This window comes from Bolinopsis microptera, chromosome 1 (genome assembly GCF_026151205.1).
Source record: "Bolinopsis microptera isolate Bmic1 chromosome 1, MBARI_Bmic_1.0, whole genome shotgun sequence".
Lineage (NCBI taxonomy): Eukaryota > Metazoa > Ctenophora > Tentaculata > Lobata > Bolinopsidae > Bolinopsis > Bolinopsis microptera.
In genome coordinates this window covers 12,696,978-12,721,369 of record NC_087072.1, presented here as the reverse complement: position 1 = coordinate 12,721,369, position 24,392 = coordinate 12,696,978, and the positions used below count along the sequence as shown (strand labels likewise).

The 24,392-nt window shown below is 39.5% G+C and overlaps 1 protein-coding gene across 1 annotated transcript in view; it reads right to left on the bottom strand.

The window, feature by feature from the left end:
• LOC134822277 (dynein axonemal heavy chain 5-like) overlaps positions 1-24,392 on the bottom strand; it is a 92,563-nt gene that overhangs the window by 49,895 nt on the left and 18,276 nt on the right. The window contains exons 5-17 of the mRNA XM_063833185.1: positions 9,189-9,278; positions 7,142-7,307; positions 6,798-6,970; positions 6,288-6,431; positions 5,739-5,837; positions 5,425-5,550; positions 4,751-4,927; positions 4,394-4,615; positions 4,059-4,190; positions 3,647-3,846; positions 3,271-3,470; positions 2,747-2,943; positions 1,067-1,192 (exon numbers count right to left, since the gene is read on the bottom strand). Of these exons, the coding sequence (XP_063689255.1) occupies positions 1,067-1,192; positions 2,747-2,943; positions 3,271-3,470; positions 3,647-3,846; positions 4,059-4,190; positions 4,394-4,615; positions 4,751-4,927; positions 5,425-5,550; positions 5,739-5,837; positions 6,288-6,431; positions 6,798-6,970; positions 7,142-7,307; positions 9,189-9,278 (2,052 nt within the window). The remainder of the gene's footprint in view (positions 1-1,066; positions 1,193-2,746; positions 2,944-3,270; positions 3,471-3,646; positions 3,847-4,058; positions 4,191-4,393; positions 4,616-4,750; positions 4,928-5,424; positions 5,551-5,738; positions 5,838-6,287; positions 6,432-6,797; positions 6,971-7,141; positions 7,308-9,188; positions 9,279-24,392) is intronic.

Sequence of the window (24,392 nt, the reverse complement as noted above, 5' to 3'; positions counted from 1 at the left end):
TAGGGCGCTCGCGTACAATATTAGAGGTGGACAGAAGTAAACTGGCACGTTTGGAAATACCAGAATAGTAAGGAGATACCAAAATAGCAAGGAGATACCAGAATAGCAAGGAGATAAGAAAAAAACAGATCTGGTGAGAGGCAGCAGATCGATGCCTTCCATGAACTGCCGTACTTTATGTTCACTCCAAAATTCGAGGTTTTTAAACACTTTTGTCACATTTTTGGCCAGATTCGGCATTTAAGCGGGTACCCAAAAGGAGGATATTGGGGGCCAGTGATTGGTTCTGATGATTTTCAGGGATATCTCTTGACCCAAAAAAGAGATTTGAATAAAAGATTCCAAAATTTCAAAAATTTTCTTTAACCACATTTGTCAGAAAACGGCTAAAGTATTCCTCCTTATTCGATAATTTGTCTTTGATTTGATGGATGTGACTCTTTTTACCAATATCCAATCTGATCTAATGTAAAAGAGGGATGTTGGGGATTGCAAGTCTGATGCTCCTTTTTTACTGATTTCTGATTGAATTGAATTACTTTTTCAAATACATGAATTTTATTCTTCAACTTCCCACCATTAGTCATTACTTATTTATTTATAAATGCAAGAATGAAATTCTTTGTCCTGTTTATATAGACTAATTGCTGTAAGACAAGTATTGAATAAAATCAGCGCAAAGGTAACCCTAGTCATCACCATGCATTGTATCTGATAATTCCAACGAAAGAAATGTCACGAGTAAAAATGTTAGCAATGAATAATAAATCCACGACAACAATACTGCGTATGTAAGCCTGTGAGTCAAATATTAAATGCGATTGCTCGATTTGATTTACGAATTTATTCGAATAACGATGCACACTCCGTAGGGATTGAGTTTGGGAATATGTTTAATAATAAACAATATAGTCCAATTCATTGGCCGGGCACTACTAAAGGTGGTGTAACAGCACTACTGTCCGAGCGAATCTGGAATAAAGCATTCCTGTTCTAAAATGACTGGAGAGGAATCGTATTAACAACCATATATTTGCAACTCTGGTAAAGATAAGCTAAAAGGTACCTGTTTAAGCCATGCTTGGTGGTATATGACCTCGTACTCTAACAACACTTTAGCCACTTTGTTGTAACTCCTGATAATCTTCCTGGCATCGTCACTCTCCAGCACTGCTGGGTATTGCTGGAATACCTGAAACATAGGCTGTACACCCGTTACTCTGGGAACCGTTACTACGGAAACATAGGCTGTACACCTGTTACTCTGGGAACCGTTACTATGGAAACATAGGCTGTACAGCAGTTACTCTGGGAACCGTTACTATGGAAACATAGGCTGTACACTGTACAGCAGTTACTCTGGGAACCGTTACTATGGAAACATAGGCTGTACAGCAGTTACTCTGGGAACCGTTACTATGGAAACATAGGCTGTACAGCAGTTACTCTGGGAACCGTTACTATGGAAACATAGGCTGTACACCCGTTACTCTGGGAACCGTTACTATAGAAACATAGGCTGTACAGTGTACAGCCGTTCCCAGAGTAACGGGTGTACACTGTACACCCGTTACTCTGGGAACAGTTACTATAGAAACATAGGCTGTACACCCGTTACTCGGGTAAGTCAGACTAACTACTTACAATCTACTTTGGGTAAAAGACACAAAGCCTTTAGCAATCATAAGGTTTTCATCTTCATGGAATCGATTTAAAACGAGAATTTCGCCGCGGTAACACCGCGCACGATTAAATTTCCCTACTGCCTACAATTTAATTGTTCTACTTTATTGTATCCCAGAGTGGTGTTTGGCGCACGTGATAATCGTTTTCATTATATTAGGCGTGCAGAACTTGAAAATTCTGCGCGCATCTGAAGTGTCGCCGTCGATCTATATGTGGTTTGGTTGTAGATCATTTCATATGTTGCGCGGTTTTGTTTCGTGTTAACGATGCGTATGATCATGTCACGTCATATTACTGCATCGTATGCCAACTTTATTGACTGTAATAAAATATTCTGTCTCATCTTAGTTATTATTTGTATCTAACATAAACTAATACATTTTGATGCTTACTCGACACATCTACAGCACCATCGACTATATAGGATTCTTTAAAAGCATACCGCAATCTTGATCTTAGTTGCTTCTTGAATGTAAATGTAAAGTAACATCTGTTCTTGAATATGTAATCGCTTTTTACCATTCAGTTTCGATCAACTGTTAAATAATCGGCCACGAGTTTATCAGCTGATATAATAATTTAATTTGTTTCGACTTGCTGAATTTTATCACTCGGTAATTTATTAAGCTTGTTTCAACAAAATAACTAAACACTTATATTGATGATTGATCCGCTCAGATGACTAATATGCTATATTAATGAATTAGAGTAAATTTTAACCCGATGGAAACCTGTGTAATAGTCGTCAAGCACCTAAAACTGGTTGCTATGCCAGTAATTAATTAACACATAGCTGGCGTCGCGCGCGCAAAATTGCCTCCTTTTATACACATAATTATAGGGGAGTGGTCTATATTGCGAAGGAGCAGACTTTTGTCGTCAACGTAGGACCGTCGGGCCACCTCATATATCCAAACCCGATTACTTATTCCCTACGATCTTTTTGCCTTCGGCAAGAGCAGGGAAAAAAATTAATCACGATATATATAAATCAGTGAAGGTAAAGAAGTAAGCTAACAAATGACGGTGTATATGTGAATACCCCGTGGTTAGTGCTTACCAACATTGGCTGTTCAATCTTCCTGAACAGTTGTCTTGCCCACGCTATCTTCCCAGAGATAGGAGGCAGCATCCTCCCACAAGGTGGGTCGTTCTTCTGCTTCTGGTACAACTTCTGCACGTTCTCAATATCCTTCCCAAACCCCTGGAGAATCTTGCCAAACTTCTGCTGGGGGTCCAGCGACGATATCTTTAGACCTACAACAATATCTGTCGTACTGTCAGCTCTCTTATATCTTATATGTCTATATCTTATTCTTATGTTTAAATACAGTAACGGAAGGATGCAGAATGGAGATAGGACACGGATAAGAATACAATGAACACTGAATAGGCACAAATATTGATTTGGTAGTCGAAGAATTTGAATGAAAGAACGTTAACATGGTAGTGTAAAGGCTACGGTGTACATTGTACATTGTACATTGTATATTATACATTGTATATTTTACAGTGTATATTATACATTATACATTGTACATTGCATATTATACATTGTACATTGTACCTCTAACATAAACTCACTCTGATACTTCTTAACAAGTTGTAACGCAGCCTGAGTAGTGCTGGGTTTGTCTAGACTGTCCTCCATAAAGCGCTGGATGTCCAACTCAATGTCTCCCACTTGGGTACAAAAGTCATCGTAGTCTGTATCAAAATCCATCTTGCGGTGGTCCAGCAGGTCATATGATTTCTTTTTTAACACATTTATTATCACCATGAACCTGAGCATAGGATTTATTGTTGCAAAATCGCGAACATATCATTCATTTTGGATAGGATTGGGAGCAAATATGAGAGTAAATATAACCAAAAGACGCTGTTAAGCAATATAACGTTATAGTTCATGTTAGTAATAATTGCTGGGACAGGAACAAGACAAGATGAGCAACATTCCAACCTGGTAGAGTACCGCTCAATGCCCTCAATCTTACTCTCCCCTAACTTTGAGTAACTCTCTATCAGCTCGAACATGTGCATTATCTTCCCCAGCCGTTTGGAGAACGTATCGAACTTTCCGAATATGTACATCTCCGAGAACTCGAACTGTCTCTCCTCTGGACTCTGTTCTAGCCTTTTTTTCGTTTTATGAAACGCTGCCTGAACACGAATAGATGGTTTAATCTCAAAGATTTTATCGATCAGCACAGCTGAAGTAATAGAAAGCTGAATTGGAGTAGATTCTAGAAGTGATGTAAACTCTTTTCAAGCGAACTATTGAGTAAACATTATTGTTTCACCTAGAGGACGGAACCTCTATTTTTAACGGTTTACCTGAAGGAGGGGGAGGGGGGGGGGGTTGGGGAGTTTACCTGGTACTCCTTGTTGAGAGTCATGCAAGCTCTGAGTTTCTCCACCACTATATCTCTGTCCTCGTGCCAGAGCCTAACGCTATCATTACATGTTATATAGTTCTTACATGATGTTATCATCTGATTCGTTATCTGCGAGAAGATATTGGAGTCAGTCATTAGAGAGTGATAGTTTAACTAAAATTTCAGAGTTCTGTGATATTGCAGTGCAAATACTCCTAATTTGATCGGTACAATATGATGTTAATAATTGTGCAGTTGTGCACCAATTATGATGATCTACAGGGGTCGCACAATGATTATGATCACCACGCTTTCTCTACAGAGAGTCCTACCTTGATGAACAGGCTGGTCATGCGTTCACTGGTGTTGTAATATCTAGATATACTGTGGATCATCCTAACAGCGTTGAGCAGACCTGCAATGTGGTCCACCATGCTCTGAGGATCGTTCTTGTAGAGGGGGTCACAGAACTTCTCTAAAGTATACAGGAACTTTACGTTATCTTTAGCTTCGTTAGCTGAGTCCGTTATCTGTGTGTCCAACTGCTTCCATCTCTGTGAGAAAATAATTTTAAAAAGAGGGTATTTTCTCCCCTTCTTTTATTAATTACGCCAAATTATTCTTGCAAATTTTCCGTACGTACGCACCGAAAATTCAAATGAAAATACAAACAAAGAAGTTTTAAAAACCTTGATTAATTTGCTCTTTGCAGCAATCATAACTCCAAGAGCTGCCTTGCACTCCTGTCCCTTAATCTGGTCTAACAAGGAGTTGAACTTAGCCATCCTCTTTTTCCAATGGTCAAGTTCTGCTTTTGGTCCAATGTCGTCAGCCTCTTTCCTCATCTGATCTGACTCAGCCAGCACCTGTGGAGATGTATTTTAGTGTTCCCATTCGTTTACACGTTAGTCAACTGTAACCACAGAAACTTTAACCACATAGAACGTCGTTATTTGAGTATTTACCAAAACTGGTAATATCTTTTTGACATAATGTAAGCAATTTTATCATTTCTAGCTATAAGTACACGAGTATATAGACAGTGTATAATGTATACGAGTGTATACGAGTGTACAATGTATACGAGTGTATAGAGAGTGTATAATGTATACGAGTGTATACGAGTGTATAATGTATACGAGTGTATAGAGAGTGTATAATGTATACGAGTGTATAGAGAGTGTATAATGTATACGAGTGTATACGAGTGTACAATGTTTACGAGTGTATAGAGAGTGTATAATGTATACGAGTGTATACGAGTGTACAATGTATACGAGTGTATAGAGAGTGTATAATGTATACGAGTGTATAGAGAGTGTATAATGTATACGAGTGTATAGAGAGTGTATAGAGAGTGTACCTGTTCGATCTGCTTGCACCAGCCTACAAAGCAGAGTTCCACCAGCTGGAGATCCTCAGCACTGTTAGCTACCTCTATGTAGTCTGCTGCTGACTTGTACGCTGTCAGGTCTATCGTATCACATTTCTGCAGTGGGATTAATGAAACAGGTTATAATGTTAAAACATACTGACCAACACAACTCTGTGTTAAAACGATCAGGCATTATCGGTCTAGCTCGGAGCAAAATAGATCTGGTTTGCTTGTTCCTTCTTCTTGTTTAGTTCTGACTAGGCAAGAAATATACAGAGATCTGATGATTATGAAGAACATACCCTAAGGAGAATATTGTCCTCCAGGCTCCCTGAAGCGTTGTTCAGCATTCCGCAGAATCCCTCTAGATTACTCACAATCTCCCACTTCATCTGCTCTCTCTGTGGAGGGGGGGGGTTGTCAGTTTGTCAGTGTGTCAGTTTGTCAGTTTGTCAGTGTGTCAGTTTGTCAATTTGTGGGTTTGCGGAACTTGGCGATGAAGATTTAATGTTTCGAATTTTCAAGATGATATTTGGATATTTGAAATAACTGTCAACAAAGTACAGATTAGAAAATACTTTTTGTAAATGGCACAACAAACAGCACACCAAATAGCTGCTGTGCTCAGCTATGTGTATATTATAACCTTTATTTCGACTAGTAAATATATATTTGAGTAAACATTGGCTGCCACTTTTGGTCAGTTCCCAGCAAAAGGTGACCCACCTGAAGACCGGGCAGATCACCCCAGGTCATATAGTTAGTGAGGGCAGGAATTAGAGTGTTAGGGGGGGGGGGGTACAATAGAGCATTAGAGTGTTAGGGGGGAGGGGGTACAAAAGGTGGCCCACCTGAAGACCGGGAAGATCACCCCAGGTCATATAGTTAGTGAGGGCAGGAATATAAATCATCTGCAGCACCCTAGCCACCCCTTCTATCAAGTGTGCTCCTTTTGCTTCTGTCTTCGTCAGCTCCATGTATCCGAAATTCAGCCACTGTTGTGAAGAGAAATGTTAACTTTAGAATATACACTGAGCAATTCAACTAAAGATAAAAAGCCTTTGTTGTATAGATTTAAATAAGTGACTTAAGAAAATCTTCATAACGATAGTTTTAGGAGTTAAGAAGAATAAACAAATAGCCGCATGGTATGTACCTTACAGTATGGTGCTTATAGTATGTGCTCATGGTATGTACCTTATGGTATGTACCTTAAGGTATGTGTACGGTGCCTATAGTATGTGTACGGTGCCTATAGTATGTGCTTATGGTATTTACCTTATGGTATGGTGCTTATATAGTATGTAGTTATGGTATGTACCTTATAGTATGTACTTATGGTATGTAGTTATGGTATGTACCTTATGCATGAGCATGCTGGATTCCAGTGTAACTGGTTTCTCCACCGTCTTTATAAAGTAAAGTATGGTACAATCAGTCTCAATCTTCTCATTCTTCCCATCAGTTATGTACACTTTAACACGTGCTTTAGCTGGCTTAGCTGGAGGGGCTGCCGCTGCCACTGGGGATATTGCTACTAGGGTTAGTAAGAATAGTAACACATCTCTAGACTGAGAAATCTTACTGGATATATCAGGAACGTCTTTCATTTAACACACAAAAATCACACAAAGATAAGAACAACCTTGCAATTTATTCTGAAAGGAGAGAAACTGCAGACAGTGTATCTTATAAGGGAACTCACCAGTAGTAGTGGCGGTGGTGGCGGTTGTGGTGGCAGCCGCTTCAACCGGCTCTAGTTTCGGTGCACAAAACATTATCAAAGAGACGGAGGGTTTCAAAAAGAACTGATCCATTAGCTCAATCTGGAAGCCCTCGAGTATACTGTCCTCGAGATCAGCTTGGGGCAACTGAGGATTATAGCATGTTAGCTTATCTGGATATTGTTACCCCTAAGTTCCATGCCCGAATTTTCACTCAAATTTTTCACCCAAATAAAATTTGCCCGAATTTTTAACCCAAATTTTTTGCTTCAACTGAAATATTCGGGCTAAAAAAATTCGTGAACTTGCGCACGAATTTTTTAAATTTCACTCAAATAATATAGTCGCTGCGGTTGTAATCAATACTATAATTGCATTTCGTTGTCCTAAATGTTTCTGGGATTACCTAACGCATATCATAATAACACTAATGATAACAACGCTATTACACTACACATCGATTGCACGATTAGCCATTTTATTGAGAAGCTGCAGTGAGTCATTTTCGGGTTCCCATTTCAAGAACCAATGTTTTATTATCTGATATTTAGGACGACTGAGGAGAAGGAGGAGGAGGATTGAGGAGGACTCAGGAGAACTCAGGAGGAGGAGGACTCAGGAGGAGGACTCAGGAGGAGGAGGACTCAGGAGGAGCAGAAGGAGGAGGACTCAGGAGAAGGAGGACTCAGGAGGAGGAGAAGGACTCAAGAGGACTGAGGAGGAGAAGGACTGAGAAGGAGAAGGACTCAGGTGGAGGAGGACTCAGGAGGAGGAGGACTCAGGAGGAGGAGGACTCAGGAGGAGGAGGACTCAGTAGGAGCAGGAGGAGGAGGAGTCAGGAGGAGGAGGACTCAGGAGGAGGAGAAGGACTCAGGAGGAGGAGGAGGACTCAGGAGGACTGAAGAGGACTGAGGAGGACTGAGGAGGAGAAGGACTGAGAAGGAGAAGGACTGAGGAGGAGGAGGAGGAGGAGGAGGAGGGGGAGGAGGAGGAGGAGGAGGAAGCATCTAACTGTTATTTCCACAACATTATTGTCTGTTTTTGTTCCGTCCTTGACCGCCCTACTTTTTGTCCGTTTTGAAAATATAGGGTACCAAACGGACAAAACGGACACAAAACATGATCCCCTCCCCAGTCCTTTTATCTTTATATTAATTTAAGTTGGTCAAACATGTTAATTGCGAAGGAATTATTCTTGACTATGAAAGTTCAAACAACTTAATTTAGATAATATGTCAACCCTATTTTCTAAAATTTACACAAAAAAGTTTATAGAAAATATATGAAGGACACTAATTTGCTTTTGCACATTGGTTGTTACACTAGTTTACGTTATGTTTACGTAATTTTCATCCTAATTTAAACTTGGGTGGTCGCAGTCTCGATCTCACCCGACGCAACCGATACGCGTATCGATTTCCGCACGCAAATTATTTGGGCATGGAACATGTCACCCGAATAAATTTTTTTCACAAATAAAATTTGCATGAATTATTTTACCGTATTATTTGGCCATGGAACTAGAGGGTTACACGTTTTTGGGGACAGAACCAGTTTGGAGTTTGGTAGGAAACTGTGTTAAACAATACTTATCAGGATACCATAACACGAAATGTTAAAGTAATATCCTACTATATATAAAGCGAGACGATATATGTTTATCCGTGCCATTTTACTGACACCACGGCATCAACTTTAACGCTACTTTCCGCAAAAACCATAAAAGATTTACAACTGAAACTTTTTTGACTGGGCCAAATGCTTTAATGGCCTCCAAATCAGCATGAAAAAATAAAAAATTGGCCAAGAAATAGAAGTTTTAGAGCCCCAAATTTGGACCCCCAAGTGGTGTCAAAAACGCGAATTAAATAGATAATAATCATTTTAGTCTCTTGAGTCTTGACACCATTTTAGGGTTATACGGGTTCCTGCTAGTTTAAATAAATGTTAAAGTAATATTTAAATAAATCTTAAAGTAATATTTAAATAAATCTTAAAGTAATATTTAAATAAAGTAATATTACAAACCTGAAGGTGCTCAGAGACAGTTCTGAGCAAATAATTATGTCTAGCATCAAGCCTTCCTCTTTTGTGTTCCTTCTCCTCGCGAGCCTTTTGCTGAAGAGAGAGGAAGATAAGAGAGAAAACTTTAACAACACTGTGAATCTACCAATTGCATAATTAGCAACAAATTGACATTACGTTGTATGGTATTTATTTTGTCAAGTGCTGTTACACAGCAAGGTCCATATTGTCATATCCCCTCCTGAACATTATCAGATCACGTACTGCGCGCCACTAAGTACCTTTGCCAACTTGGCATTTGACACCATCACAGCCACCTCCATCACACCAACACACAGTCACTAACACAGTCACTAACACAGTCACTAACACAGTCAAAATAACACGTATCACAACAATAACAACTACTGACCAATTGTAACAAGATATAACGATAAATCAAGGAGTTAAAATACTCGATCAAAACATACAACAGAACAATTCATTTGAGTGAATTGAAGCTGGCCGTAAAGTGGGAGCTGTTCCAAGTAAATAGATTAGGTGTGATTACAGAGTTACAGGGTGCATGATCCTGCCATATGGTTACCGGGGTTACCATGGCAACCGATATCCCGCCAAATGCACCTGCTAGACTTTCATTTTTGAACATACAGGCAACATATAGAAAATGTACGTGATTGTATTGTTACACGGTAATATGAATCCGCGAACTTAGGTTAACGTTCACGACAAATATCTTTCAAAAGAGGAGATCTGCAACTGTAAACTAATTAGAACATTTCAATGTTGTTTTAACAGACTTAACAGTCTAAGCTTGTTGGTTATTATTAGTAACACACTAGTAACTATTAGTAACCCAGTTGTAACTATTAGTTACCCACCCTAAACTGTACAAGAACATCCTGTGCTTTCTCGATGACATTAACAGTCGGTCTTTTTCCCTTGTTGCTAAATACTGGTCCCGCGTATTTCTTGTCTTTATCTGTCGTCATGGTAACAGGATATGGATGCTGTAGTTCCCTCAGTGGGTGATCTAAGAGTGAAACTAACTAAACTCACTCGTCAGAGTATATCTTCCCAGGTCTACTAGCGACTCTCTGGTAGAGAGGTATCCAACTACTTCCAACAACAAATAAAAGTGCCGACTAGAATGCAACCAAAAAAGCAAAAAAAGGAGAGAAACAAGCGAGGTTTGCACAGTAGGTCACACTACAGCTAGTACGTCGGAAGTGAGCAGTTAGGTAACGAGGAGCAAGACACGGCCACTACTTCGGTAATGGGAACATTTTAGCGGCAAATAATGGGCAATTATTGTCTGAAAGCTCAGTAAACACTAGTGAAGATATCACAGAAAGTATCAGTATTTAGGTTGTCATGGCAACGGGAGATGATGAAATACAACCCGGGCCGAGCAGGGCTCACAAATTTTATCTTGCACGGTAATTGTTGAAATATTGTCACGCTCTGTTAGGTGAAGTTGGGTTCCACTGCTTCACAGGAACTACTTCGGGGAAGTTACTCAGAACACCTTTCTGTAAGTAACATTGTAGAGAGGATTAGAGAGGATTAGAGTGATTGGTTTCATTACATTGCGGACTTTCAGCAGTCAGGAACCCGAACACAAACTATTTAGAAACTAATGAATATACTTAGGGTACATTCACACCTTCAAGTATGTTCAAATAAGGAGTAAACACTAAACAGTCAGCTTTACACAGACCTGACTAAGGGCGGGGAGTTGGTAACAACACTCTTACGCCACCTCCCCACCATTACCCACCTCTTTAGTCACGTGACACTAGTGTGAGCTTGTAACATCACCTCTTTAGTGAATTTGTCACGTGACACTAGCTTTTAACATTGTGAGAGTTTGGACATTCATTATCTTGTACAATGTGACACAGCTGGGTTGTGACCCGTTCTTGTTTGTACGTCACTCATTTCGAATTACCGATACTGAATTTGTTTACAATTTGCTTACTAATCGCTCTTCGATTGTCATGGCTGGTTTTTAGAAACGACCTGTTCCCAGTGCATCAAATAGTGCCGTACAATAATTGTCTCATGAGCTATTGAAATTCGCCGCATAATCATCACATAATTGGGTAATATCTGAAAGTCTGAATCTTAGTTAGTTAGAGTCGACCAGCTGTTTGGATACGTGGTATTTAACCTAATAATATAACAACTGGTGATGTAAAATCATAGGTACATAAAGATTCAACCGTGCCCTTACACAGAACTAAACAGTGCTCACACTATGGTATATTTAGACTTGTACCATCAACCTTAACTACCAGACGATTGATAAGTTGGGGATCTAGCCTATTATTTCTTTTAAAGACACTCAAAACTACCCAGATATCTAGGAATATGATGTTGCAGGCGGGACATTTTTAAAACTTAACAAAGTACAGTTTTTGAAGGAGAATAACTTACCTGAGCTGCGTTTTGCCGAGCTCGAGAAACAGTTTTCCTAAAGAACAGGGTAATGCCAGTCAACCCTCCTTTTGTCTTCATGGTTGCTCTTTGAGGTTAGGCGGTATTTTACAGTGGTTTCATAGACTATTCATACCGTCGTGTTTGTCAGTCATCAGTCATCAGTCGTCAGTCATCAGTCATCAGTTGAAAAGTCGTCAGTCGTCAGTCATTATTGGGCTTTTCAAAGCTTTTAGCATATTTTTGAGCTTGAGTTAAAATCAATTTTCAGATAAATTCCCATCACTATAACTTTACGTGCAACTTATCATGAATGAGAGGTGAAACAACAAGTGTTTATGTAGTAGTGATTAACCGATATTGTGTCACGCATCCAGGTCTTTGAGGAGAGTTCCGCCGAAAAGTGCTTCACGAGAATCTTTTTATAACTTGATGGTTTTAACTAACACTAACGCAGTTCATAAATAAAACTAACGCAGTTCATGACTAAAACTAACGCAGTTCATGACTAAAACTAACGCTGTTCATGTTTTAACTAAAACTAACACAGTTCATGACGAGACGACGGGCGTAGTACGCGGAGGGGTCCTTCCTATCCTTGGTGAGAGGCTCCAGCCCAACCTTGTTCACTACCGAGCTCAAAGTAAACTTCCTCGTCATACCGACAAACGAATAAAACATAAATACCAAACAAAATTAGCGGTAGAACCTGTCAAATTGCTCACCAAATCCAGTCGGGCCACGCGGACCCCCCGGACAGGCCTGGTCCATCAGAGGAGATTAGTTCCTCATCAGACTGCAGTGTCGGTAGTGTAGCGGCAGAGCGTGCTGGGACTGTGGGAGAGGACCGGAGTGTGGGGAGAGCACAATTAGACAAGCTGCAACTCTATTTGACCAAGCACAAGCAGGTCGGATATTTTATGAGGGATATATTGTAGCGGTCAGCTCGGTGGGAGGCAATTTAGTGGTTGTTAATTAGCATGACAAGTGCGATCATAGCACAGAGAGCGCTCAAATAGCTGTCGGACAAGTGCACGTAGCTGCTGGGACACTCTGATGAGAATTCTGCGGAAGTTCATCAAACTGGCCTACTTCTTATATTCTAATTTGGGATACTCAGCAGATAAGAACTCTGCAGGAGTTTATCAAATAGGTCTGCTTCTTAAATTCTAATATTCTGAATATTCAATCATATTATTACGGAGTGCTGAACTAAAGCTTAACTGACTGGGAGTCAGACATACAACGTCGGAAATATAGTATAGGAGAATGCTACAGAAGTACTCACAACTTTGTGAGTGAAACAGAAGGTACTCACAACTTTGTGAGTGAAATAGAAGGTACTCACAACTTTGTGAGTGAAATAGAAGGTACTCACAACTTTTTAAGTGAAATAAAAGGTACTCACAACTTTGCGAATGAAATAGAAGGTACTCACAACTTTGTGAGTGAAATAGAAGGTACTCACAACTTTGTAAGTGAAATAGAAGGTACTCACAACTTTGTGAGTGAAATAGAAGGTACTCACAACTTTTTAAGTGAAATAAAAGGTACTCACAACTTTGTGAGTGAAATAGAAGGTACTCACAACTTTGTGAGTGAAACAGAAGGTACTCACAACTTTTTGAGTGAAATAGAAGGTACTCACAACTTTGTGAGTGAAATAGAAGGTACTCACAACTTTTTAAGTGAAATAAAAGGTACTCACAACTTTGCGAATGAAATAGAAGGTACTCACAACTTTGTGAGTGAAATAGAAGGTACTCACAACTTTGTAAGTGAAATAGAAGGTACTCACAACTTTGTGAGTGAAATAGAAGGTACTCACAACTTTGTAAGTGAAATAGAAGGTACTCACAACTTTGTGAGTGAAATAGAAGGTACTCACAACTTTTTAAGTGAAATAGAAGGTACTCACAACTTTGTGAGTGAAATAGAAGGTACTCACAACTTTGTGAGTGAAATAGAAGGTACTCACAACTTTGTGAGTGAAATAGAAGGTACTCACAACTTTGGCCCTCATAGTTGACCGGAGCCACATGACCGTGGAAAGTTTCTTGATTCCCGCTGACCTCTTTGTCATCTTGGGGCCGCCTCTTTGACAAGCTCAAGTAAAAAACGAAACTCTATCTACAATATAAGGGAGTCAGCTGCAAACAGCTGTACAACCAAACGTTAACGAGTTTTTCTATTTCGTAAAAGAAGACATGCTCAACAGCTAGCTATAATATAGATTGAATAGGGATGTGGGACTAGGAGAGGGAGCCGTTATAAATGATCAAATCAATTCATATAATTCATTCTCAGATTACCCAGCCCGCACCGTAATACGGAATTCGAAATGCTGGCCGGCTGGACACACAGAGCCAGAGTTAAACTAATAACTATAGAAAAACGGTTTATGATTTATAAGCGGGATCTAGTTCTGTGTGGCTGTGCGTGGTGCGATACTCGCACATTTGGCAACAACAGGTGCTTTTTAGGTATCCATAGCAACAATACAGTTCAGCTAATATCGAATTACCGGTGCATAGGTTAACTGCTAAACACCTGTTGTTGATTATACAATAAGGACACATCAAGTCATTGCCTTCATTTTTCCTATCTACTAATGTCAAAATGCTCCAAACTTATCTCTCATAATATATAATAACACTAATATTCTCATAAATGTATTCTTATTTCTCATACTCTGACGTCGAACATTGTGTAATTAATTCTTCATCTACTGACGACTAGACAATAAGTTTTCATGAAGGTTTAAACCACGGATACAATTTAAAAATCGCGCCAACTCTCCATACTACAGAATATTCAGAACAACTTGACACCAACTACCCCACAACACTCACCACATTGAAACTAGACTGTCTGTTGATGGTCCTGAGTCGCGATACAGTCAACTTCTTCACTACAGAATACATCTAGAACGAGATTCTGCATCCAACCACGATCTTTTAGTAGCGAATAAACAAAACCACTAACTAATCACAACAAGTGAGAAGTTGCTGCAAAATCATAACCACGTAATTGGCATGGAATTTAAGCATGCTGAAGTTGAGACCACTATTTAGCACTAATCCATCACAGCCAACAGATGGAGCAGCTGATGAGTTTGTTTCTCTGAGAGCTAAAGCTTGTTATGTCTCACGAGGTCCCTGCTCGCCTTCTCTCAGCCTCTCAGTACGAGTCACCGCTTCTAGATGGGTGCCACTATGTGTTACTTCAGCTTTCGCTTGCCTGCTTATCATCAAACATGATACGTTATAAGTCACAAGCCACATATCCACATTGATTAGCAGAGGGATCCACATATTACGTGAAGTGCCAAAATTAAACAGGATCAAGTAAACACACGTACACGTTGCCGAAAGCAACGTCTGTAGTCAAAAAGTCAGAACTTGTGACATGTGGTCACAACACTAAGTCTGAGAAACAGTAACATCACTGAGTCTGAGAAACAGTTACATCACTGAGTTTCAGAAACAATAACATCACTGAGTCTCAGAAACAATAACACCACTGAGTCTGAGAAACAATAACATCACTGAGTCTGAGAAACAATAACATCACTGAGTCTGAGAAACAGTAACATCAGTGAGTCTCAGAAACAATAACATCACTGAGTCTCAGAAACAATAAAATCACTGAGTCTCAGAAACAGTAACATCACTGAGTCTCAGAAACAATAACATCACTGAGTCTGAGAAACAGTAACATCAGTGAGTCTCAGAAACAATAACATCACTGAGTCTCAGAAACAGTAACATCACTGAGTCTCAGAAACAGTAACATCACTGAGTCTCAGAAACAGTAACATCACTGAGTCTCAGAAACAGTAACATCACTGAGTCTCAGAAACAGTAACATCACTGAGTCTCAGAAACAATAACATCACTGAGTGTCAGAAACAGTAACATCACTGAGTCTCAGAAACATTAACATCACTGAGTCTCAGAAAAGTAACATCACTGAGTCTCAGAAACAATAACATCACTGAGTCTCAGAAACAATTACATCACTGAGTCTCAGAAACCATAACATCACTGAGTCTCAGAAACAATAACATCACTGAGTCTCAGAAACAGTAACATCACTGAGTCTCAGAAACAATTACATCACTGAGTCTCAGAAACAATAAAATCACTGAGTCTCAGAAACAGTAACATCACTGAGTCTCAGAAACAATAACATCACTGAGTCTGAGAAACAGTAACATCAGTGAGTCTCAGAAACAATAACATCACTGAGTCTCAGAAACAATAACATCACTGAGTCTCAGAAACAGTAACATCACTGAGTCTCAGAAACAGTAACATCACTGAGTCTCAGAAACAGTAACATCACTGAGTCTCAGAAACAGTAACATCACTGAGTCTCAGAAACAATAACATCACTGAGTGTCAGAAACAGTAACATCACTGAGTCTCAGAAACAGTAACATCACTGAGTCTCAGAAAAGTAACATCACTGAGTCTCAGAAACAATAACATCACTGAGTCTCAGAAACAATTACATCACTGAGTCTCAGAAACAATAACATCACTGAGTCTCAGAATCAGTAACATCACTGAGTCTCAGAAACAATAACATCACTGAGTCGTCTGTAGTCAAAAAGTCAGAACTTGTGACATGTGGTCACAACACTAAGTCTGAGAAACAGTAACATCACTGAGTCTCAGAAACAGTAACATCACTGAGTCTCAGAAACAATAACATCACTGAGTCTCAGAAACAATTACATCACTGAGTCTCAGAAACCATAACATCACTGAGTCTCAGAAACAATAACATCACTGAGTCTCAGAAACAGTAACATCACTGAGTCTCAGAAACAATTACATCACTGAGTCTAAGAAACAATAAAATCACTGAGTCTCAGAAACAGTAACATCACTGAGTCTCAGAAACAATAACATCACTGAGTCTGAGAAACAGTAACATCAGTGAGTCTCAGAAACAATAACATCACTGAGTCTCAGAAACAATAACATCACTGAGTCTCAGAAACAGTAACATCACTGAGTCTCAGAAACAGTAACATCACTGAGTCTCAGAAACAGTAACATCACTGAGTCTCAGAAACAGTAACATCACTGAGTCTCAGAAACAGTAACATCACTGAGTCTCAGAAACAATAACATCACTGAGTGTCAGAAACAGTAACATCACTGAGTCTCAGAAACAGTAACATCACTGAGTCTCAGAAAAGTAACATCACTGAGTCTCAGAAACAATAACATCACTGAGTCTCAGAAACAATTACATCACTGAGTCTCAGAAACCATAACATCACTGAGTCTCAGAAACAATAACATCACTGAGTCTCAGAAACAGTAACATCACTGAGTCTCAAAAACAATAACATCACTGAGTCTCAGAAACAGTAACATCACTGAGTCTCAGAAACAATAACATCACTGAGTCTCAGAATCAGTAACATCACTGAGTCTCAGAAACAATAACATCACTGAGTCTCAGAAACCTACCACTTGTGATTGAAAGTTACGGAGATGTTGGAGTTGGTTTTTCTGATAGCACCTTACTGAGATAGCCATGGTTTAGTCTTCAGATCCCTCCAATACTGTTGACCAGATTTTTAGGGAAAAGGCAGATTGAACCAATAACGATACTAACTTTAATAGCTGTACGGTCACTTGTGCTCTTTTATTTTTTATGAAGGCACAATGAACAGTGAAACAACCCGAAACTATTTGGTAAATTTGCTAAATGAAGCCTCACATAAATTGACAAGATGAAGAACAGAAGTATAACACCTACAGGTGGCAGGCACATGAACCAATTTATTTTGAAATCTAATCCAAGGCAGCACCTTCCTTCCTTCATTATATTACCGCTAATTTTGATTAAGAGTTGTTTTGAACCTTTGTAACCTGATGAGGACGCTAATAGATGCACTTTAATCTTACTTTAACCCTAAACTCATCTGGAGTAATGTTGTAACATCTTAAATTCTGGGAGGTGAGGAAAGTGAGAGGCTCTGGGTTAAATCTAATTAGTTTTGGGAGCAAATGCTTCATCTAAAGTGCTCGTTTGGATTTAGTGAAACTCACCTTCATCAAGATTATAAGAAGCATAGCAAGATAAAACCGTATTTGGAGTTTCTGTGAGATTTCTGGTGGCAATCAATATTAGTTTGACAGTAGTGCTGGTATAATCAATCTCTGGGGATATTTATCCACGCGCATTTCCAATGAAATAACCATATTTCATTTTCCCCTAACCAAATCCATTTAACTTCATTTCAATTAATTCTCTATGATGGTTGGTGTAATTGTGATGGATTATGATGACTGAACTGTACACTTAAAATAATTTCTCAATTAAATTAGAATAAGTTAAGTCTTGTGTCATAGTCTGTCAAAATATCCATCCTTGGAACAAATAAACACTCCAACTATGTAATTGAGCACGAGAAAACGACAAAAACGGTTCCACAGAACAACTTTTAAAAACTACAAAGCTGTATCGTTAACAAGATGAGACCGGTGATACTGCAACGTGTTCTACAACACAGCACATATGACTAGATCAGGTCAGTCAGAGTACTCGGATATAAACCTGGGATATAGCACAACTACAAGCTGTGGGGGCAGGCTCTTTATTTATAATGCTTAATTAGCACATCTGTTAGGTCTAAACGCCTGTTGTAAGGGGTGCGCTCCTATGAAGTTGTCATGGTTACGTGGTATGTATGTCTAGAGTATCTTCACTATAGTTCCGGTAATTAGTGTATTAATTAACTCTTATCGGTTAATAAATACACTAATCCTAACTAAAAGTCCAACTAATAGTTGAACTATAAGCATTAAGCCCAACCTGAATAGATTTAATACGGTCTAAGATCACAGTAGAAACACAGTTCAACGTTTGGACGGAAAAACGCAGAAATTTACCATGTACAGTTTTGTTTAGAACCAGTACTAAAAGAATCCGCCCCACGAAAATTGGCCTAAATGAAGCCAACACAGATAAACTATATGAAATGAATAGAAGTTACAGAATGGTAGCCTAGGTTAAGTAAGTAAGTTATTTGTTTATCATTTAGCTCCACCTTTCAGTCTTTGTAATCTGGTAACAATAAATCTAACCCTATCTGACTGAAGGAAACTAACCTCGGACAAGTACATGTTGTGTACAGTGGATACCCTGGAGACTCTTCTGCTTGGTATTTTAGGGATCAGCAGACTGCCTAGTCCACCTCCTAATCCAGCTCCTAATCCAGCTCCGAGTCCACTTCCCAATCCAGCTCCGGGCCCAATTCCGAGTCCACCAACAACAGACTGCAGATTCAGCCCCAGTCCTGGATGAACTATCACACTTGGGCGCCCCCCGTAGTTTGCCACACTTGGGCGCCCCCCAGGCCCGGAGCTCACCACACTTGGGCGCCCCCCAGGTCCGGAGCTCACCACACTTGGGCGCCCCCCAGGCCCGACACTAGGCCGTCCGTTCATGTGCTTTTCCTTGTCGCAACTCTTCTTTAAACGGTGGTTATATGAATTCAAGGTGAACTTAAAACCACAATATCATATAAAATATCATATATACATTATACAATATCATATACAATATCATATACAATATCATTTAATACCAATTCAAACACGACAAATGACAGCTTAATCGATTTCCGTCTAAAATCCGTCACAAAGCCAAGTATCCAACACGAAACGTTCGACTCAAGTTCGGCGGAGGAACACAGCAGCGACCATCATTGTAACATGTTATAATAATCATTATAAATACGGTGCTGGTATCTCCAGGAGAGGGTTAATCTGTTATATTAATGTCAGATCCAGCAAGGAGCACATAACAAGGAGATCAGATCGTCAAATTAATGGACCGCCGCACTAACGGTGGTCTATTTGATTACTACACAAGTATGCTAAGTATGCAAATGTCGCTAAAAGCTATCAAAATGATCCTGACACTGAGTTGGTTAATAAGGAGAAACAAGCTGTTTCAAACAGGATTATTCAAACGTGACTAAAGAAAGTCACTGAGGACACCAAAACAAGCAGATGGAAAGTTCAGCAAGTAAAATTAAACAAAGTAACTAAGAGTGACTGCTGACCACGGAAAGTCAGGACTACTAAGTTGAGATTGGTAAGAATATTGGAGCAATAAAACGTTAGTTGGTAACCGAACTAACGGTATAATGATATGATCTTTAAGCTGGAACTGCTTAGTGAATCATGTAACTCAACCCAGCAACTACAGACGAACTGTAATGGAAGTGGTAGCCAATATCCACAAATTAACCACAATCAATAGTACACAATAGTAAAGCAAGTTGACTAGAACTGATCAGTACACCAGAAGGTGAAACAAGGCACCTTCAACGTGCTTAGTCGGAAAATTTTTCAGAAGAGTTGCGAGCGTTGCCATGGTAACAGTGAACTTTGGTGATCACTAATTAAATGCGTTGGAACTAGTGAGTCTCATAATGTCATTACTGTGTAACTAACTATACCCACTAATAAGATCTAGTTAGTTTCACTGCTGGATCACGGTGCAGATTGTTGAAGCTAAAACTTCAGAGTATATTTTACTCTTGACTACATGGAAACACTAGATTGACTGCAGGCATCTTATAGCTGTTAGGATAACTCGGTAACTACTAACTATAGAATAATACTGGTAGGTTCAGCATGATGCGTTCCTGTTAATCTAAATCTCGTGCAGTGTTTATTTCTTAAGAAACATAATATTATGATCGCGTTTATAAATACAATATTTACATATGTTTGTTTACAATAAGCCGGTTCGATTTAACACGAGCTCTCCAAAATGTTGCTCTCATTGCATGACCACAACATTATATTGTGTCGTGCTCGTTTATATCTGAAGTTTTAAACCTTAACTTTAAGTTTAAATCCTTTGGTTTCACTGAATTTGGCACATAAACATTATGATGAAGGCCCGGCGAATGACAAAAGTTAATGACCCAACCACAGTCACAACCCACGGCAAGTTACTTGCATCTTCTTAAAATACACTTTTAAAATTAAATTCGCTGTAACTTAATCTAAAATACTCATAAGAAGTTTATTCGCCGGAGTTTTATTATAATGTTTATGTAATGCGAAATCAAAAAGAAGTCTGTCTGTCTGTCTGTCTGTCTGTCTGTCTGTCTGTCTGCCTGGCTGTCTGTCTGTCTGTCTGTCTGTCTGTCTGTCTGTCTGTCTGTCTGTCTGTCTGTCTGTCTGTCTGTCTGTCTGTCTGTCTGTCTGTCTGTCTGTCTGTCTGTCTGTCTGTCTGTCTGTCTGTCTGTCTGTCTGTCTGTCTGTATGTCTGTCTGTCTGTCTGTCTGTCTGTCTGTCGGTTTGTCTGAATGTTTGTATATTTGTCTGTCTGTTTGTTTGTCTGTCTGTCTGTCTGTCTGTCTGTCTGTCTGTCTGTCTGTCTGTCTGTCTGTCTGTCTGTCTGTCTGTCTGTCTGTCTGTCTGTCTGTCTGTCTGTCTGTCTGTCTGTCTGTCTGTCTGTCTGTCTGTATGTCTGTCTGTATGTCTGTCTGTCTGTCTGTCTGTCTGTCTGTTTGTCTGAATGTTTGTATGTTTGTCTGTCTGTTTGTCTGTTTGTCTGTTTGTCTGTTTGTCTGTTTGTCTGTTTGTCTGTTTGTCTGTTTGCCTGTTTGTCTGTTTGTCTGTTTGTCTGTTTGTCCGTCTGTCTGTTTACACTCCACTAACCTGTATAGCAAGAGAGACCACGCTCATCCTTCTGTTGACAACCTGTGTGCAGAAATGTCACTCAGCTGACAAAACCATAAACTCAAACATCGCCAATAAAATAATTATATTAATAGCACCAAGCTGGTTACAACAAAAACAAAATTTTCAAAATTTACGGCGCGCAGAAAAAGTGCAAATTGCAGAGCAAGAGCGGCACCAACCTGCCACCAATCGGTATAGTCGGGTTCAATATTCGAATCTTTGAATTCCACCTACTTAACGTTCAATGTTCATGTGGCAAGCCAAAAGACAGGAATCTCACAATACAAGTCTATATCCGAGAGAAATCGAAAATTTTCGTCAAAACCACGCTGTATAGGTGCACAGTGGCTCATTGGGTCAATTGGTGACGGTTAGTTTATTGAAGCGGCGACATGCACCGAGCTGATATCTAATGGCAGATGCTGAGTAATAACAGTATTCACGAACTGTTGCCAGCAGTAGCACTGCAGTCACGTGCTCACCAGTCACGTGGTCAGAGGTCACGTGATCAGAGGTCACGTGGTCAGGACACTTGGAGTAATGGAGTAGGCACAGTGGGCACACATGCATATTAGCAGCTATTCGTCCAGGGGTCCCCTGTATCATTAGTCTTCACTTTTCTCTCGGGGCTTATTATCATTAATATTAGTGAGCATTACTCATTAGTGTGTTACGGATTAGAATATAAGAGCATACTGCAGCTGTGTGGAAGAAAAGAAAACTTAGAAGTTGATAAAGCCCGAGCCGAAAAACTCTCATCGAAAATGTTTGACAAAGGTTCACTAGGAATAGAATTTTTGCCGAATCGGTTAAAAAACAGCCAAAACCTGGATTAAAATTGCGGTTATTTCCAAGTTAGGAGACAGGGAATATAAAAAAAGATGTCCACGAATTACAGACCAAAGTGGGTACAAATGAAACGGTAGAATTCCAGTTTTAACGAACAAGGACTAGGGAAACAAGGACTAGGGAAATAAGAGTTCCAGTAAATGACAGCACAGAAGGATGCTCGCTGACGTTTTGTAGGGACGCGTACGTGTGCAATTCAACGCATTGTTCAAGCACTATATGTACCGTCACAATAGTGACTTTAATATATAACGCTCTTTTAAATTTGGATTAATTGTCTAATTTCGCAAGACATGAATCAGAAAAACATGCTATTTTAGTTTTCCCACGAAATTAAATAAAGGATGCGATCTATTATATATACTTAGACTATTGGCATCTTTTTCGTAAATACGTACCTTAGGCATGTTCAGTCAAAGTAATCAAACAAGCGACTTCAGCGCCACAACTACAATTTTAATTCTCCTTATTTGGAAAGCGGATAATACTGAAAAACTCGTTTACATTCACGGAAACTAAACAAAAAGCCGTTAAAGATGAGCTCCATAAAGTAGGCCGGCTTAGTTGCTTAGAACATTTTTAAATAATTTAACTAATTTAATAACTTGATCATTTATATTTAATAAGTTTTCCCGTCTTAGGTGTTTAGTTCTATTCATTAATTTAAAATTGGATGAACTTCAACAAATTGTAACTATATATTTTGTATCATATGCATCTGAATGTGTATATGTTTGATGGACCGATTGTGGTTAAAACAGTACACAATTAAACAAATTTGAAACAATTAGCAAATGACCAAGTGATTTGCCATTGAAAAGTGTACCTTTACTTATAACACATCATCTAAGGAGCCTTAATCAGCCGAAGAAACTGGATTACTTGAATTCTGAAAATGGCTTGCAGACAGATGCTGGAATACCACTTGGTGAAAAATTAGGAGCCCCCTATCTAATGGTGGATTCTTACAATTAGGAGCCCCCTATCTAATGGTGGATTCTTACAATTAGGAGCCCCCTTATCTAATGGTGGATTCTTACAATTAGGACCCCCTATCTAATGGTGGATTCTTACAATTAGGAGCCCCCTATCTAATGGTGGATTCTTACAATTAGGAGCCCCCTATCTAATGGTGGATTCTTAAAATTAGGAGCCCCCTATCTAATGGTGGATTCTTACAATTAGGAGCCCCCTATCTAATGGTGGATTCTTACAATTAGGAGCCCCCTATCTAATGGTGGATTCTTACAATTAGGAGCCCCCTATCTAATGGTGGATCCTTACAATTAGGAGCCCCCTATCTAATGGTGGATTCTTACAGTTAGGAGTCCCCTATCTAAATTCTAATGGTGGATTCTTACAGCGCTATAAGCGGGTGGTGGGATTATGCATAGCGGGGACGGCGGGGCCCTTCGTTACGATACAGGGCTCGTGTTTATCTGGAATCGGACCAAACACTGCTACTAGGATACACTTACCTGCTTGGCTGCACAGAAGCGCTGCAGAAACTGGCGTCTCGGCATGCAGTTATATGATTGCAATACCACCTGCAGTAGTAAAGAAAAGAAGCAACGCGGAAGTAACTTCTTTCTACTGAACGAACACTGCAACTTCTCAAGAAAACAAAGTGCAAAATCCAAGATGATGGGCAGTGTTGGACGGACAGAGAGGCATGTCTTCCATCTCTATTAGTCCTCATAATAAGTTGACGTGAGGAGACGATATTAATTAATTCTTCAAGTTCGCTATCAGCAGATCGTGGCCAGTATCCAGGAGTAGAGCGGTACTAATAGCAGATATGTTTATCGTGATTAGTAATGCAGCGTGCTGTGTTGATGGAGGTGGGGCTGGTCTCAAGCAGTGCCGTATTTCTGTAGAATTCTTACCTTAGGCTGCTTGATGTTTGTACTACATACTAAGATTTCGGCAGGATACATTTCTTTTAATAAACAATTTACGATAAAGGAATGGAATATGTGTTTGTTTGTTTGTTTATAGAACCCGTCCCCAATCTCGTATCGGAAAATGACTAAACTCAGGTCTGAGTGTGAATACGGGTGGTACCTGCAAGAGTGTTCATTAAGCATTTAGAGTTCTGTAAAACTGCAGTTACAATTGTGCTAGAGTATTTTTAGTATATACGATTGGTATCAGATATATATCCCTACATGCTTCCAAAATTTGT